Source organism: Aulonocara stuartgranti (assembly GCF_965226115.1).
Source record: "Aulonocara stuartgranti genome assembly, chromosome: 16".
NCBI classification, from domain to species: Eukaryota; Metazoa; Chordata; class Actinopteri; order Cichliformes; family Cichlidae; genus Aulonocara; species Aulonocara stuartgranti.
In genome coordinates, this window is record NC_138952.1 from 26,614,519 (window position 1) to 26,634,088 (window position 19,570).

General features: G+C 41.3%; 1 protein-coding gene across 1 annotated transcript; it reads left to right on the forward strand.

Annotated features, from left to right (window-relative positions):
- The first annotated feature begins 976 nt into the window (after window positions 1-976).
- Window positions 977-9,552, forward strand: idh1 (isocitrate dehydrogenase (NADP(+)) 1). Its single transcript, XM_082508772.1, has 9 exons — window positions 977-1,089; window positions 1,916-2,037; window positions 3,838-4,129; window positions 5,239-5,341; window positions 6,861-7,038; window positions 7,131-7,282; window positions 7,429-7,569; window positions 7,677-7,839; window positions 8,817-9,552. Exons 2-9 carry the CDS (start codon window positions 1,916-1,918, stop codon window positions 8,908-8,910), a joined length of 1,245 nt encoding a protein of 414 aa, XP_082364898.1. The 5' UTR covers window positions 977-1,089; the 3' UTR covers window positions 8,911-9,552.
- Window positions 9,553-19,570: the final 10,018 nt, after the last annotated feature.

The window sequence follows — 19,570 nt, forward strand, 5'->3', positions numbered from 1 at the left end:
GCATGGTAAGCCATATGTCATCCAGATATGAGCCAGGTCTGGCAATGATGCCACTGTTTTTGCGCTGGCATGCCACATCTGGCCCGATTGTGGTTTGGTGCATGCCCATAGAAAACAGGTCTTCCCTGGATCCGGCATCAAGCTGGCACTTCTGACTGACTGGTGTCATGGCAGGGTGTATGTCAACACTGGTTCTCTATACAGAGAATTAGCCTGTTCTGGGCAGGAAAATCAGAATCAAAATCCTTAATTGGTTAGCTAATGCTACCGTCAAGTAGTTTCAGTTTTCCAAAGAAAATGTGTATAATTGTTATTGTTTATGAAAGAAAAGTATCCTGATATGCAGCATTAATTATGATGATTTGCGAACAACACCAACACAAAGATTGTGCAATAAGCACAAACTAGAGGAATATATATAAAACAACAGAAAGGCACACGTTGGAGAACAAAGTACTTGAAAGTTGTTCAAAAGACTTGGTCTGAGTCTGTAATTTGTCGTTTATAACAAAATTATTATTCTGTATGCTGTTTTAAAAAGTGGTTAATAATAATAATGACACATATGATAATATGTGTTTTACCATTAGCGTTTAGCTTTAGTTTCCTACTTTCTTGGAAATTGTATATGGGCTCTGGTGTAATCTAGACTCATTTATGATCAGTTTCTCTTTTTAAAATTAAAATAATAGAATTGTGATCTAGCAAATCAAAATATTGAATCTGTAGTTTGTCAGTTTTACTAATATCCTTTCAGATGGACCATTATAACTGGTGGTGCCGCCTTTTGCCACCAAACTGTCAAATAGCACCCATTGTGCAACAGTCCACGCATAGAACAAGCGTATCGGTGGGCGTGGAAACCCTCATCAGATGGACAATCACCGCTTTCAGACCTACCCTTCTGCGGTGTGGATTTATCTGATTGGCGTTAAATGTTTTCCGCTCTTCTCTGATTGGCCAAGACTCTTGCCAATGAGCTCGCGGAATAGAAACTGGCACCTAGCAGCTAGATACGCCGTCTTCTCCGGCAGGTCATCGTTCGGCTTCCTCATCTTTGGTTGTGTCGTGGATCTTAAACTCAATACGGTAGGCGTTTGTAGCACTGAATTAAACAGCGCTTACTGCAGAACACAATGATGGCGTCGTGCAGGAAAGAAAGAAATACTCGGCGGCTCCTTCTTTTTTTGTTTTTGTTGCTGCTGCTGGCATTAGCCGTCATCTGTCCAAAGAAAAATAAAAGGGGGGTGGTGACAAAGTTGAAGTAACGCGTTTTTCTGTTTGCTTTGCTATGAAATACACTTTTGTGTCGGCTGTTCATTCAAATTAAATTGCGGGTAGCTTAAGTAAACCGACATAGTGGCCATTCAGGCCTGATATCCTCAGCCAACACCTCCTTCCTGGTTTCATGTTTCAGATTGTTATTTATCAGATTTTTTACCTTGTCCTGTTAGTGCTCTGCATTCATTCTTTGCTTAACTCAAGTCGCTTCTTCTTTAAGTGAACTTTAGGCGAGATTATAAAATGAAATCTTTGAAAGTTGTGAAATCATCTGTTGTGAAACACCACCAATAAGGTCTTTTCAACCGAGATTATTAAAATAACAATGGTAATAACAAAAATAATAACCAAGGAGGTAATCCCCCCCCCCCCCCCTTTTTTTTTTTTTGGCCACTGGGATAATTGAAGAGGGTTATTATGGATTTACGCCGAGTCATAGCTCTGGATACTTTAAGCATCTTGTGAATGAATTCATTCATAGTCTACAGACCTTTTCCCCCCTCTTGGGTATCAGCATGTCATTTGACAAATTGTTGTGTAATAATAATCTCTCTCCAGTCACTTCAGTTATCAGAATAAGTGTCAGAGTAACTTATTTGTTTTTGTCTTCTTCGTGGTCATTCTATTGTGACAGATGTCTCCCAAGATCAAGGCTGGCTCTGTGGTGGAGATGCAGGGAGATGAAATGACTCGGGTCATCTGGGAGCTCATTAAGGAGAAACTCATCTTTCCGTACCTGGAGCTTGAAGTGCACAGGTGAATACACCTGTACTCCTACACTGTGTAAAGATCCCATTGTTCTAGCAGCTCAGTGCACTCAGATCGCTTACATTTAATGGTTTCTTTTTAAATATACTTTTGTTTACATGACAGTGGTGCAGTGGTAAGTACTCCCAGCAGGGATAGTCTTAGTAAAACAGAATCAAAAACGGAATTCAAGCAACACTTTCTGCATGCCTGGTACTTCTTGTTTGGCTTGAATTCTTGCTTTAATGCATCCCCCATCATTGACCTTTGCCCTGAAAATACATTCCCCCCCACCCGAAAGGTGTCTAATGGTTCAGCTGCAAAGCAGAATATACTAACTGCAGCTGCTACCTCAGAAAAAAAAAATCACCATTGCATTAAAAGCTATTTACAAAAGTCTTGTAATCAAGAAGACAATGAAAAGTTTCAACAAGTATTATTAAATCAAATGCAATGATGGGTGATATTGTAGATCAGAAATGTCCAAACAAAGTAATAACGATAATTGGTAGTATAACATCCATTTGCGTCATCGGTTTCTTAATTTGACCTTCCTCTACTTATCTGTTTCATGGACTTTGCACTGTTGTTAACCGTCCACGATAGTACAATGGTTAAAAGTCCCACCACACAGTCAGGTGGTTCACTGGGCACGGAATTCTTGGAAGCACATAGTTTGGAACATGTGCAAGGTTTTCTGCAAAGATTCCAAAGAATGAACCTCATCGGTTCATTCATGTGGCTTGGATTTTCAGTTGAGGAAGGAGGGAAGTGGGTAAAAGGTCAAGGCCACTTTCATACAAAGCCAGCACACAAGATAATTGCCAAAGAGAAGTCTAAGGACACTGAGCTGGTTTTCACCCCCTCCTCTAACTGTTTGTTAAAGCTGTGAGGTTTCTCAAGTATAACAAGTGGAGCAAACCGATCCAGTTATGCTGGCAGAGTGCCTGGTTTCGTTGCACAACTGATTCCTTTTTTTTGCTTTCTTCGTGTTGCTTCGTTGCAGTGGCAGCGCCTAAAAGAAAATGGAACAGAGGGTTAATAGAAAGTCTCCTTCATAAGAATGCTGTGTCAGGGCCTGCAGGCAAGAAAATTGCCTTCATAATGAAGTGCAAAAAGCTCTGGCAGCAGTTCAAATTATTCCATAATCAGATTCACTTTCACCACTCATTCAAGTCATTCATGTCCTTTGACACAGTTATTGTGTTCCACATCACAGTAGGTGCACTTTGACATTCTCCGCTTTGCATTTCACTCAGCTAAATCAATAGCATAGTGTTCGGTAGTTAGTGCACTGGGGTCTGCTGCTAAGTTATGTGTAAATACTTGTAACGCTCATAGCATTCAGTGCCTCTGCTGCTGAGATTATCAATGTTCTCTGTGTGTGTTTGGTCCCTGTCTTCATTCTTAATCTCATACTCTAATTCTTAGAAGCACACAAATATTCTCAATTATAATTACTAATCAGTTATATTTACTAATCATTTGAGCCCTGTAGTAGTTACTACCACTAGCTCCCCAGTATAGTGGTTTACATCATACCCTAACAAGCAAAAAGAGGCAAAAACCCTTGGCAATGTGTGATGAAGGGCATTGGGCATAAAAGTTTACTAAGTCACACATGTGGAGCTGCGTCCTGGTGACACCTTGTGAAGGAGCAGCTAAAATGCTTAAAGTATTCTTTGCTTTTTGTACTAAAACTTTGAGGTTTTTATTGACAGTCTAGGTACATTTACAAGACATTATAAATTATGTATTAGCTTTCTCTCGGCACCATTAATCATGTTCTCTTAATCTCTCCTTGCAAAGCTATGACCTTGGGATGGAGAACCGAGATGCAACTGATGACCGGGTGACAGTTGAGGCAGCAGAGGCAGTCCACCGTTACAATGTGGGCATCAAGTGCGCCACCATCACGCCAGACGAGAAACGTGTGGAGGAGTTCAAGCTCAAGCAGATGTGGCGCTCACCCAACGGGACCATCCGTAACATCCTCGGGGGCACGGTGTTCAGGGAGGCCATCATATGTAAGAATATCCCCCGCCTGGTGTCCGGCTGGACCAAGCCCATCATCATCGGCAGACATGCCCATGGAGATCAGGTACCCTATCGGTCCCACTTACTGAAAACTTTGAAGTATGCATGCTAAGGGGGGGGGGGGATATATGATCTGTGAATCTCTAGTCAAGATTTCACACATCTCATGTAAATTTTTCAAAGTCTCCAAAAAAATAAGGTTGTAATTATAGAGAATTTCATTCCAACAGTATTTAAAAATGGCAACCTACAAATGAATATGTGACACATAGACACCTTTTTCCATCTTTTAAGATGTAAAACTACTCAGATTTTTGTAGTTTCATGTCGTGTATATTATTGTGTCAATAGGATGTTGAGGAAATGACTCAATGTCCTGTTCTAGAGTTAGTTTACTGTAGAAGTCTGTTTATGCCCTACAGATTTATAGAGCGTCTGTGAAGGTAAGCTGGCTCAGGCAAATTAGCATTTAGAAGGAGGTAGGGAGGTGACAATGAAAGCCTGTAGGAAAGTGTGTCCAGACATCACATTCATTTGCAAAGCCACACATTTATTCAAACCCTTGCATTAGAAGCAGGATGTGTATTCTACACCAAAGAGCAAAGAATAGTGAGTCTGTCTTCATCTAGTTTTAGTGTGAAATAGTATTTTCATGGCTTATGTTTTGGCAAAGAAAAATAATGCCCATAGTTTTCTGAAGTTTTCCAAATGAGGTTAAAATAAAATGTGTTTTAAACTAAAACTTCATCTTAATTATTGTTACCATTTCGGAGGCTGCCTGTAATTTTCTACCACACTTCTGTAACTGCTCTTTCCCTCCGTCAGCTGATGTATGAGCTCAGGGAATTGACAGTTATATCGGACGTTATGTTAGGAGTGACTTGGTCAATAATTAGGTTTCATCAGCTGTCCTTTGGACCACAGTGTACCACCTCAACAGCCACAGAAGTAAATCACAGGTTGGTTCATGGTGCATAGCCAAAGTCAACAGTTCTGCTTCCAGTTGGGTGATGTATCAGATGGCTGCTGGTTACATAATATCTGTTAGATGTCAGAAAGAACAATGCTGTACACTCTGACTAGTCCTCTTTAGGTGTTTATGACAGTCTTTCTTGCTGTTATGGTATATGTTGGGGATTGTATCTTTTTTCTTACTCACTGTTCTCCCCACAGTACAAAGCCACAGACTTTGTGGTGCCTGGGCCTGGGAAAGTGGAGATGACCTACACACCCGCAAAGGGAGAGCCTGTCAAATATGTCGTCCATGAGTTTGAGGGTAAGAAGCCTGTGTGTGTGTGTGTGTGTATATATATATATATATATATATATATATATATATATAAAAAACACCCAGCACGCCCCTGCGGGCGGTTTATCCTTCAAGCTCGGGTCCTCTACCAGAGGCCTGGGAGCTTGAGGGTCCTGCGCAGTATCTTAGCTGTTCCCAGGACTGCGCTCTTCTGGACAGAGATCTCCGATGTTATTCCCGGGATCTGCTGGAGCCACTCGCCTAGCTTGGGAGTCACCGCACCTAGTGCTCCGATTACCACGGGGACCACCGTTACCTTCACCCTCCACATCCTCTCGAGCTCTTCTCTGAGCCCTTGGTATTTCTCCAGCTTCTCGTGTTCCTTCTTCCTGATATTGCTGTCATTCGGAACCGCTACATCGATCACTACGGCCGTCTTCTTCTGTTTGTCTACCACCACTATGTCCGGTTGGTTAGCCACCACCATTTTGTCCGTCTGTATCTGGAAGTCCCACAGGATCTTAGCTCGGTCATTCTCCACCACCCTTGGGGGCATCTCCCATTTTGACCTCGGGACTTCCAGGTTATACTCGGCACAGATGTTCCTGTACACTATGCCGGCCACTTGGTTATGGCGTTCCATGTATGCCTTGCCTGCTAGCATCTTGCACCCTGCTGATATGTGCTGGATTGTCTCTGGGGCATCTTTACACAGCCTGCACCTGGGGTCTTGCCTGGTGTGATAGACCCCAGCCTCTATGGATCTTGTACTCAGAGCTTGTTCTTGTGCTGCCATGATTAGTGCCTCTGTGCTGTCTTTCAGTCCAGCTTTGTCCAGCCACTGGTAGGATTTCTGGATATCAGCCACCTCCTCTATCTGCCGGTGGTACATACCGTGCAGGGGCCTGTCCTTCCATGATGGTTCCTCGTCTCCCTCCTCTTTCTTGGGTTTCTGCTGCCTGAGGTATTCACTGAGCACTCGGTCAGTTGGGGCCATATATATATATATATATATATATATATATATATATATATATATATTTCCAAACCATTTACCACATACAAAAGGTCTGATTGTTTAAAATAAACAAATATTCTATTGAATCTACTCTTTACTGTCTCCATCTTATCATCAAGCTTCTCTGTAGTATAAACCCATATCTTGCATGTCCACCCCACAGAGTGTATAAAACAAGGATTTAGAAGAGCTGACAGCTTGTTTCCTCCATATTTGTTTTATAGTACAGTTTCAAAACTAGCAAGTTTGGTAGAAAATTTAAAAAGTCTGTTAGTACAATTAACCTTATATTGTATGGGTTATATTGTGAAATACTGTGAAAGATGATATCTTTGTTCATGCTCTTGTAAATATTGATATGTTCAGGTTTAACACTGAATGAACTGAAATAAATTTTAAACGGAGTAAGAGGTAACACTGGTTCCTTTTCTAGATTTTTCCAAGTTTGTCCAAGATTGTCTGCCTTTAAAGGCGATAATTCATGTGAATTTAGTCTGTCTGTATGTCTATTTGTTTGTGTCTATCCAGGCACAGGTGGTGTGGCCTTGGGAATGTACAACACAGATAAGTCCATCAGGGATTTTGCTAATAGCTCTTTCCAGGTTGCTCTGTCCAAATGCTGGCCTCTATACCTCAGCACCAAGAACACCATCCTGAAGAAGTACGATGGACGCTTCAAAGACATCTTTCAGGAGATCTATGAGAAGTAAGGACAGCACATGCACAAGCAGCTTATGCAAACATCCTTGTAGCAGACATGGGCCAGAACTGTGTTGTCCACCTTCTTGTGTGCTTCAGAGAGTATCGTGCTCAGTTTGAGGCCAAGGGCATCTGGTATGAGCACCGTCTCATTGATGACATGGTGGCCCAAGCCATGAAATCTGAGGGAGGCTTCATTTGGGCCTGCAAGAACTATGATGGAGATGTACAGTCTGACTCTGTGGCACAAGGTTGGTTTAAAAAGGAGGTTCAGATCAGAAGTTATGTGAAAAACCATGCAGAAACTTAAATAATAAAAGCCTAAAAAAATTGCAGTGTACTGTAGACTAATGATATTCAGATGTTAATGTAGTTTTTGGTTGTCCCTGTGTTTTAGGCTACGGCTCCCTGGGTATGATGACCAGTGTGCTTGTCTGTCCTGATGGACGTACAGTAGAGTCAGAGGCTGCCCATGGCACAGTGACTCGACATTACAGACTACACCAGCAGGGAAAGGAAACCTCCACCAATCCTATTGGTAGGCTCAGATTGTGGAAAAGTGATCATATGTGATTTTATCTCTAAGGTTATCTCTAGGTTAGTTATCTAATGCATGCTCTTTCACTGTGTGTCTGTTTCCTACAGCCTCCATCTTTGCATGGACACGGGGCCTGCTTCACCGGGCGAAGCTTGATAACAATGCCGAGCTGCGAGTGTTCTCGGAGGCGCTGGAGGCTGTTTGCATCGAGACCATTGAGGCTGGTTTCATGACCAAAGATTTGGCTATCTGCATCAAAGGCCTTGCAAAGTTAGTCATATGCAATGTACATTCATATAAGGATATTGTGCTGTTAGATTAGTGTGTAATTAGATCTTACAATACATTCTTGATACAGTCTCAGAACTTAGAAATAATCTATTAAAAATACATAAGAGTGGGCACCAGTTTGTGGAAGCCACCACATACAGTGACCGGAAAGGACAGCTCCATTTCAAAATGTACCTGATTGGGGCATCCGTAAATTAAAGTTTAATTCACTCAGGTTTATAAATATGTTTGAGCTCTTTTCAATATAGAGCAGTTATGCTTTTTCTTTCCTATAGTGTTCTGCTAAATATAAAATATTACAATGGTGGATGTTCAAAATTGTCTTTGACACACTCCAGAAACTAAGCATGCAGAAAGAACAAAACAAAGGAAAAAAACTCTTAATGTATTAAATATTCGTTTCATATATTTTACCTCTTACTATGATTTACTTTTCCATGTCCTTTTTTCCTATGTAACATAATCATAATTATTGGGTATTAATCAACCAAGTTTTGTGTGACGGGAGATGTGACCGCTCCCAACCTCTTAAGTATTGTTTGGCATTTCAAAAATGAGCTTGTTGAATAATTGCAGTGAATTTTTACTAATAGTACAAAAAGATGCAGACATATGCTTACGTTTATAGAGCCCAACTGTGGCAGAGCGTATGCTCACATAAGCCTTTACAGCAGCTCAGTATGTCTGTAATAATAAAAAAAATTTTCAACACCATTCCTCGTCTTGGAAACAGCAACCACGCATTTATTCATATGAGAAATGGGCCTTAGATTTGATGGCATAAAGGAGCACTAAGTTGTTGCAGTCGAAACTTATTTTGACTACAGTGAACTTGACTTAACAGAGCTTCATAAATGCAGCCTGAATATTTGTCAAAATTAGTCATATTCGGTGATCTCTGAACTTTTGCAATACTTTAATGCTGACAGTCATCTGTTTTCTGACTCTGTTTGCAGTGTGAAACGTGCTGACTACTTGAACACCTTTGAGTTCCTGGACAAATTAGCAGAGAACCTGAAGATCAAGTTGGCAAGCCAGCCCAAGCTGTGATTTCATCTCCCAGCCTTCAAAGCAGTTTAACACAGACACATATGCATTCAGACACATGCTCACCCACAGAAACACCTACACAGTTACTGGAAGTTTGGGCCCCACCACCCCATGGAAAGGGAAGAGTGCACTCAGAATTCCAGGATTGACTCAAAGTCAGAGAGGGTCAGTCAAGAACAATGCCTTGTCCAGAAGAAAGCAGAATGGGGGCTTCTAATCACAACCTTGGGTTGCTACAAGATAAAATTACGCTTGTGACAGTGACGCTGGGCCGTGACCTGATATCTCAGTTCCCTTGTTTACCCTAATTGCACTCAGTTCCGCTGAAGTGATCTGTACCATGCAGGGGGACAGTATTGGTCTGAAAGAGCCTCTGGACCTTCACTGCCTTTATACATTTTGTCATCTGTTAATTCTCTTCATCTCTTTCACCTTGTAATTTTTTAACAATACTTCAGGCAAGAGTTTATGAAATAGTGCCAGAAAAACAGAGCAACGTCAGCCTGTATGTTACTAATGAAAATCTCTCTGCACTGCAGGAGAGTGACAATGCATTCAGTGAAGGTTTTACACTAATTGTACTATAATACACAGTTTATGATTTGAAAACAAATGGTATTAAAGTACAATACTTGCTTTTAATTTCAGAATTTTTAATTGTCAGTTTTTAAAGAGCTATATTTATTTTTCCTCCTTTGTTTGTGTGTACATGTTTATGTGCTCCTCAATTTAGACCCAGTATATTAGATTATTAGATCTTGCCAAAAAAAGCCACATTAAAACTACCTATAAACATTACACTTATTCATTCCTGATTTGATAACTCATAATAAATTAGTTTTTCATTATTGAGTTATGGATTTTATATTTAAAGTCTATACTGACACACAAACTGCAGATTGTATGTAGTGTGCACCAAAAGTGGCATAAACAAAACAGAGTATACTGTAGTATCAAGTAAAAGGTGGTGGTCATTGACTGTTATCACAAACAAAATGTTCCCTTGTTTGAACCTCTACAAGTAACACAGACTAGTCAGTAAATAGCTACACATATCAACCTACAATCACAGTGTCACACACAGTTACTGTCACTTATTTATAAGTAATCTACTGCAAGATGATTTCTGTAGCATGTATTTAGCTGCTCTGAAGTTCACAATTTTATTGAAATGCATTTCTTTACATCTTTAGAGTTGCTATTTAAATGGCAGCCCATTATATCCAGTTCTGCAGTGATTTGTTTGGTGGCATGTGCATACATGGAAAGCCTCAAGTCAGGCAGAACAGCAGCAGGTGCAGCAAGACCTCTTTGCACACCAGAAAAGTCAGCACGGACAATACATATCTGATTGTCAGAAATAGCAATTCAATTGAATTCAGTTTTATATCGATAGTGCCAAATCACAGCAACAGTTGTCTCAAGGTGCTTTATATTGTAAGGTAAATACCCTAATACAAAGATATGATCCCCTATCAGCAAGTTCCTTGGCAACAGTGGGAAGGAAAAAACCTCCAGCAGAACCAGGCTCAGAGAGGGGCGGCCAACTGCTGGGAGACAAACGAAAAGAAAGATGGCGCAAGAGATGGTATAAGGACTGTGTTATATCGCGCTTTGCTACTCTGGAAAGCACTCTCCACAACTTGCTTTATTCATTCATTCACAGGTCATTCATAGGGGACCTGCTCTACTACCTGAGATACAGCCAAGACAGCCAAAGAATGACTAATTATTAAATCTAGAGTCATGTATAAACACATAGTGAGTGAAAAGGTGAATGATGAACAATGATCATGGGAAGCCCCCAGCAGCCTAGACCTATTGCAGCATAACTGGATTCAGGGTCACCTGATCCAACCCTAACTGTGAGCTTTGTCAAAAAGGATTTTAAAAAATGGTAGCGAGGATTACAGAACAACTTGCAGATGCAGGCCAGCAGCAGTATACAGGATTGTTGATAGATTACATTTTCATATATCAAATAAAAAATAACAGAGCACAACCTTGTGGCTCGGTTAGCTTTAGCAGCAAATTGTCTGATGCTGGAGAGAATTTCATCCCTACTTGATTTGAACAGTAGATGGAGCTGCTGCATAAAAAAATGTTTTCAAACTCAGCCCTAATTTTTGAACTGTGACATGCAATTACTTTATCAATGTCAACAGAAAGAGGAATGACTCCACCAATGATGCCACTAACCCTAACCCTCTCTTCCATTCAGCAGCATTATCCTCAGCACTGTGTTTCAAGGATAAACGTTTAGTTTTGATTCAACAGACTAAATGGAGAGGCTTGTTTAGTGATGGGGGAAAAGGAAGCTGAAAACAAGGATCTATCATCACTGATTGGATTTCAGTTTTTTCAGTCTGTCTGTTTCTCTGTATCAGTAAAGCATTAATGTCCAAGCTCTCCCTTGTTTTTCATATAAACAGAGACAGATTCTAATTAGTTAATTAGTGATCCAGAGTAATTGGAACCTGTAATAATAAAGAAATGATGAAACATTCTAATTTTCAAAAAAGTAATAACCATTGTGACTTCATTCCCACAACCACCTCGCTGTCTACCTCGGATTCATCATGTCCCTGTAATTGCAACAGAAGGGCTTTGGAGCTTCCCTCTAAGACTCTTTTCACTTTACCTTTTTCCATGTAAGTCTTCTCATTCTTCATATTCACAGAGGAATTTAGCCAGTGTTATTCTATCAGGTACCCTGGAAAGAATTTGGTCTATCAGTTCCTTTATTCTACCACTTCCCTTGGGCCTTGCCTATTTTTTTAAATCTTCATTCATCTTTTCACTGCATTCTCTCTGTTAAAGGATTTTCACTTATGTAACTGAATGTAAAATCACTCCCCTCCTCATTTGTGCGATCTTTTACTTTTTACAAATGCACATTTCTTGCTGACCTTAAGACCAACTCTAAAGGCAGCCCCTCCCCAGAATATGACGGCTCTGCCAGAGATGCTGGCAGTACTCTGCAGTTGAAAAGTACTTTCCCCTTTCTTTCTTTTCCTCTTATTTATTTCTTTTTGTCTACTTAGTTTTTTAGTTTACACTTCTTGTGTAGTCGAGAAGTTTTTATCCGTGTTTGGAAACGAAACTCCATGTAAAACTACTGAGATGACCGCGACGCCACGCTGCCCCTTTGTCTATAGCTGGGACCTGCTGCTGGGGCTAAGACAGCACAGCCATGCCAGGTGTTCAGCATGAGATCCCTGCGGTGATCAAGATGAACTACCGCGGCTGCAGAGCCGGGAAAACACGAAGACTGAGGAGGAAAAGATTCCATCCTGCTCTCCCGTCTGTAGTGACTGGTAATGTCAGATCGCTGGTTAATAAGATGGAGGAGGTTGCGACGCTAACAGGGACAGAGGAAGTTTTCCGAGAATGCAGTGTTATGTGTTTCATGGAGACATGGCTGCACAAAAACATCCCGGACCAGGTGGTGGATATAAACGGATTTACGTGTGTGAGAGTGGACAGGGACCCAGGCAGCAGCGAGAAGAAGAGGGGAGGAGGACTCGCTCTCTATGTTAACAACCGCTGGTGTTCCCCGAGTCACGTTAAGGTGAGGCTGTGTGTAACAAACACATCGAACTGTTAGCAGTCGGTCTTCGACCATATTATTTACCGCATGAGTTTTCCCTCGCCATTATCGTCATTGTTTACATCGCCCCTGATGCCAACGCGGCGCAGGCGTATGACGTATGACCTCCAGCCCCTTTACAGACCTGCCGTTCAGAGGCAACCTGCAGCCACAAAAACTGTTACAACATGGACAAGGGAGTCGGAAGAGACTCTGCAGGGATGCTTTGAGTCAACTGACTGGGATGTTCTTTGTGATTCCAATCAGGACAATATTGACAATCTGACAGGCTGTGTAACAGATTATATCAACTTCTGTGTGGACACTGTGGTCCCCAAAAAAACCATTCTGTGCTTCCCCAACAATAAACCCTGGGTTACCAAAGACATCAAAGCAACCTTAAACAAGAAAAAAAAGAGCTTTCAGAAATGGTGACAGAGATCAGCTGAAACTGGTGCAGAAGGAGCTGAAAGCCAAGATTGCAGAGGGTAAAGAGTCCTACAGACGGGGGCTGGAAAACAAACTGCAGGAAAACAACACCAGGGAGGTGTGGAATGGAATGCGGGCTATCACTGGCCTGAGACAAAAGAGAGGTGTTGGGATGGATGGGGACCTCGAAAGTGCTAACAACCTTAATCTGCACTTCAATAGGTTTGACTGCCCTGCGTCTCCTGTCTCCACACCCAGCTATTCCCATCTTCTCCTTTTGCCTCCCCCCTCTCCTGCCCCCTCAGACTGTCTCACCCTGTCCCTCTCAGCAGATGACATCAAAAAAGAATTGGGCAGACTCCACTCCAGCAAAGTTGCTGGCCCTGATGGTGTCAGTCCCAGGGCCCTCAGGTGCTGTGCTTCCCAGCTGTCTGGAGTTCTAAAACGGATATTCAACATGAGTCTGGAAATGCAGAGAGTCCCATCACTCTGGTTCCTGTCCTTAAAAAGATCAACCCGTCGACCCTCGGTGACTACAGGCCAGTGGCGCTGACCTCACATGTCATGAAGACGCTGGAGAGACTCATCCTGAGACATCTGCGTCTGCTCGTGGAGCCTTGACTGGACCCCCTGCAGTTTGCTTATCAACCTTGTATCGGCGTGGAGGATGCCATCATCTACCTGCTGGACCAGGCTTATTCTCACCTGGACATTGTTGGGAGCACTGTGAGGGTCATGTTCTTTGACTTCTCCAGTGCTTTTAACACAATCAGACCATCACTGCTGGGGAATAAGCTCACGGAAATGCAGGTGGATGCCCCACTGGTTGGTTGGATTACGGACTATTTAACAAGTCGACCACAGCATGTCCGACTGAAGAGCTGCCGCTCAGATAACATCCTGAGCAGCATGGGGGCGCCGCAGGGGACGGTCCTATCACCCTTCCTCTTCACTCTCTACACATCTGACTTCAGGTACAAGTCTCAGTCATGTCATCTGCAGAAATTCTCGGATGACTCTGCCATTGTGGGCTGTATCAGGGATGGACAGGAGGAGGAGTACAGGAGTGTGGTGGACAGCTTTGTCGAGTGGTGTGAGCTAAACCACCTACAACTTAACATCACAAAGACAAAGGAACTGATTATGGACTTTAGGAAGCAGGCTCCTCCTCCTAACCCTGTCACCATCAGAGGGGCTGATGTGGAGATAGTTGAGGACTACCGGTACCTGGGGGTACACTTGGACTGTAAACTGGACTGGACCAAGAACACCAATGCTATCTTCAAAAAAGGGCAGAGTCGGCTTTTCCTACTGAGGCGACTCAGGTCCTTCAATGTTGGTAGGAAAATGCTGACCATGTTCTATCACTCGGTGTTGGAGAGCGTCGTGTTCTTTGCAGCTGTGTGCTGGGGAAGTGGGGTGAAGACAGCTGATGCCAACAGGCTGAACAAACTGATTAGAAAGGCTGGTTCTGTCCTGGGTGTCAGACTTGAGAACCTGGAGGAGGTGTCCGAAAGGAGGACGCTAAAAAAGCTTGTTTCTATCATGGACAACCCCTCCCACCCCACGCACCCCCCATGATGGACCATCGGAGCAAACGCAGCAAAAGACTCATTGCCCCAAAATGCAGAACTGACCGCCACAGTAAATCCTTTGTGCCGGTGGCAATAAGACTGTATAACTCTTCCTCACTCTGTAGGTGATTTTCCTGAGACGTTTACCAATGTTATTCTGTTCCCTTCCAGACCATGCAATATTACCCAACAGTACCTTATTGAATATTTGTTTCATCCCCCCATCATACGCTGCTACTCCCTTTATTCTATTGCACAATACTATGTCACTTTCTAGAATCGCCTGCACTGATAGTTAAGTTATTTATATATAGTTATATCTATTACTTTGTTAGAGTTATCCGATACTATGTCTTGCACTATCCTACTGTATATTACTGTACACTACTATTCTTATTGTATATATTGTATATCTTATATCTTGTTCATCTGTTCCTATGTCTCTCCTGCTGCTTTGAGCATGTACATGACAAAAGAATTTTCCTCGGGATAAATAAAGTTATTCTTATTCTTATTCTCCTTACAGAGGAGGAAGCAAGGGGCAGCGAGCTGTCCCCACAATCATCACACTTGCATAAGATGCCCCTCCAACCCACAACCAAGACACTTCATATTCTCAGATGCAACATGAATATTGTAACCATTAGCTAGCCAAACAACAAAGAACCATTTACTGTCATTAGGGTTCCACACTTGCTAAATCAACTTTACCCTCTAGTTGTACTTTCCTGTTTAGAGGCAAAGTCACCCTCTACGACAGAAAACAACAGAAAAAAAAGAGATATATTTTTTATTTTACCTTCTTTTCTTCAGATTCAAGATGAGTATAATTCAAATTTTTTATTTAAAAAAGTTATACTAAAGCTTGTATTCCTATGTATATTATTTTATGATTATGTCAATATAGCACAAGATTCAATTAGCTTAGCACAAAAATACAAACATCTTGCAGAGAACTCTTTTTTTATTTTTTTTCCTCTGAGTAGTTTTCAGAGCCTGTACTAATTACTTTTACTTGAGTAAAGAAGTTAAATCAGTACTTCCAGTACGTGGAGGTTTTTTTTGCCTGTCCTGCCCTGACCAGCACTGTAGCAATCAGAATTATTGTCTGAAGGCCAAGAAAAATGGCCAAAAGATTTACTTTCCCTAGCGGAGCTTTTGCTGTACTGGTACACTTAATTTTCATAGTTTATTCGCTCTTTGTTGTTATTATTTTTATTTTATTTTAGAACTTATAACTTCATTTATTGACATTGTACAGTTTTCACTGATTCTAATTGTAAGTTGATTGTGATTCTGATTGTAAGTTATTGCAATCAGAAAGGACAGGACTCGGGAACAGGAAAGAGAAAATAAGAAGGAAAGAGAAGTTGGGAAGAAATACATGGAGAAGGAAAGAAAAATAGAGGATAAGAGGAATAGACAGAAAAGTCACTGAAAATCTGCTTCCCCACCTGCTGAGAAAAGTAACAAGCAAAAAGAAATGAGCATATTATGGAAAATACAGCTCCTCCTGGCTGTAGCTCAGGAGGTAGAGCAGGTCACCTACTGATCGGAAGCTTGGTGGTTTGATCCCTGGCTCCTCCAGTCTGCATGCCAAGTATCCTTTGGCAAGATACTAACCCCAAGTTGCTCTCCAATGCATCCAGTGTGCATGAATGTGTGTGAATGTTGTTAGAAAAGCATTCAGTTTAGAGTCAGTGCTTGGGAGAACGGGTGTGAATGTGGTATGTTGTACAGTGCTTTGAGTACTGTACAAAAGCGCTATATAAAAATTAGTCCATTTACCATTACACAGGTAACAGTAAATAATAAATACTGAATCTTACTGAGCAGCACACAAGACCAACAACACATGATATGTTTAGAGGCAGCAGCCAACCAAGATAGTGTGTGTCTGTGTGTACCTGTTTGTACACCTGTGTGTGAGAGCGCTAGTATTCATAAGGTTTCTCCATGTAAGTGTCTAATAGTAGATGTGGGGAGCTATAGCCCTGCCCCCCAGGACATGAAGAAAGCATGGAGGAAATCCAGGCCCCAGACATGTAGAGGCCCCCCAGCTCCGGACACTGAGAACCACCAATGCACCGACGGCTGAGGGCAACAGCCACTGGCAGGCAGTGTGGTGAGGGGAGATGGGCCACACCTAGGGGGGCCTGAGATGTTCCCAGAGAGGTGGAGTCTATGACCTGTCCTGACACATAGACATAGACAAACAGGCACACACAGACACAAGCATGCATTCCCACCATCATGCACTCCCCCAAAGTGGAGACAAACAGAAAAAAAAGGGGGGGCATGGTGCTTTCTGCCATAAAGCAGCAGTTGTCAGCAGGGCCCCTCCCGAGAACCCTCAATGTGTACATGTATTTAAAATTGAGAGGTGAGCACTGGTGCCAGAGGTGAGGTTGAATACACAGACCGTATAGCGTGCCCACCACCAAGGCCCTATATGTATGTGTTATGAGTGTATGAGTGTTTGAATGTCTAGGTTGTGGAGTATTTTTAACAATAGTATTTGTACTTCTACAGCGCGTTTTGGGTTTGTTTTTTTTCCACACTTAATAGCACACAGCAACTTCTCTCATACAGAAAACACTGGACTGGGTGGATGGACTTCTCTAAAAGCGCAAGAACTGTAAGCTATCGAGTCAAATATGCTTCTTTTATGGAGTTAACATTTCAGTGATATTACACTGATATGAGATAATGAAGGTAACTGCTTTGTTTGCGTTTTTATTCAGAAATGTGAGATTGTGGTGATGGGATTTCCGGCTCTTTTTAGAGAACCGGCTCTTTCGGCTCAGCTCACTATCTTTCGGCTCCCAATAATTTAATTAATTTATTATTAACAACAATATAAAATTATGCACAAAAGGAATTACTAATGTAAAAAAAGTGGTTTTATTTATGTTTATATATAAATATATACGGTGGCCCCTCGAGACAAAGCACGTACAAACTCCAAAAAGCACATACAAATTCCAAAACACTTTTCTAGCGTTAACTGAACTTCCAAAACAGAGCTACCTAGATCACTTAGCCACTAGGTAACAAAAGCTCAACACTGCGCCCAGCATCCTGGAGCACTTCTGTTGTGTTTTGTATGTGTTTTGGAGTTTTTACGTGTTTTGGAATTTTTACGTGTTTTGGAATTTTTACGTGTTTTGAAGTTTGTGTGTGCTTTGTCTCTCGGGGCCACCGTAAATATACTTTTATTTATTCACTCTACATAAAATGTAATAAATAAATCATATAATACAAAAACCAACTATTTACATTTCAACTTTTAACTATTTAAATTTTCAGCTTTTTCATTTTAAACAAATTTAAAGTGAAACAACACAAAACACTGCAAACCACAACACAATTAAATATAAATTAAAATATGAAAACAAAAAGAAGATGCACATTCTCTGTCATATGGGCCTGCATGAATAAACTTTCTGAATCCTTTATCATCTGCAACTGAAAATAGTTGTGGATGATTACTATACCTTTCTAATGTGACGTTGTTGTCCCTGCCTCTCTTTCTCTCTCTCTCTCCCTCCTGCTCTATTCCTGGACATAAAGTGAGTAAAAAACGTCCTAAATGCAGTTAGAATTTATTTAGAACTACAAATTAAATTTCTTTTAGCAATTATTGTTTTTTAATGTCACAATTCCAACCCTGCTCCTTTATCCGGGCCTGGACCGGAAAAAGTGACCCGAAATTGGCACTCTGGTGGAGTTACTTTGTGTGTGAGAGTGTGTGTTTATAAGTACGGTAGTTTTAAACCTTGTGATCCACAAAACAGCATAACAGTAAAAGAAGAACTGACTGCGTTACAGTCAGTACGGGAGCAGCGGCTTCGCTCATGCGCGATTCATTTGCCTTTTGGACGCACAGGTGTGAATGTCTCCTGCCCTGATAGCAGCTGAGGACCAGAGGAGGAGCCAGACATTTGAAACACCCGGGGCTTAGCCCTAAAGGGTAGTATGCATGTGGGATTTTTTTTTTTTTTTTTTGAGGGGGGGGGGGGGGGGGTGTAGAAATGACTGAAAGATTAATTGGCTCTGTTTTGAGTTTTGTTCAAAAAAGAATGACTTCATATAGGGAAATATATATATCACACATGCAGGACACCTTAAACTAGTTTTTTAATTAAGCAGCAAGACAGAACGAAGTCGGGGCTGTATCAAGACACAGGGACTAAACCCCAATTCAACCAGACGCAGAACTGATCCAGAATTAAAACAGGACTACAACAGTTCAAAATCAGGACTACTGAGGACTTAACCAAGACATAACCACAATCAGAACTAGATGATAGTAGCACTAAAAATCATCATAGACCTGCACTACACTTATTTATTTAATTCTACCAAAGTACAATATTTAGATTGAGAAAAGTTTATATAATTATTTAGCCTTGTTGTGCAAACAAGCCTGCAGAACTTAATAAATATAGAATTTGAAAAATAGCAAACCTAAAAAGAAACACTAGGTACGAGATACATGAGTACCTATGATACAGTGATACTTTTAGTAAGCAACCATTTGACTAACATGTGTGTCTCACCTGCTCTTGTTCATCTCTGTTCTGTCCTCATTCTCCATCTCAATCTCTGCTCCTCTCTCTCTCTCTTTGTGCTGACAATCATCAAATATACAGTTGAAACCAGATATTCACAAACTCTTCAGATAAAAACACAAACACTTTTTTAATTGTAACATCAAATCAGACTAAATGTTTATTTTTTTAGATTGATAAATATAAAAACATATTTGTTAACTTTAAGAGTAAAGAGAGAAACTGTCTGTGTTTTTTAATTGCAAATGGCACCAAATTGTATTCAAACTGAGCCACACTTATGGAGCTCCACAGTTCTTTTCCTGGTGTTTTGGTTGACATCTCTTGATTTTCCCATGTCACAGAAACAGGCTCTGTGTTTTGCCTTATATGCATCCACAGCTGTGCCACCAATTTACTCACATGGACTCTACTAACCTATCAGAAGCTTCTTCAGCTCAGAATGGAATCCTCTGGAGTTTTCTTATTAATTAACAATAAACTTAGTGTATATG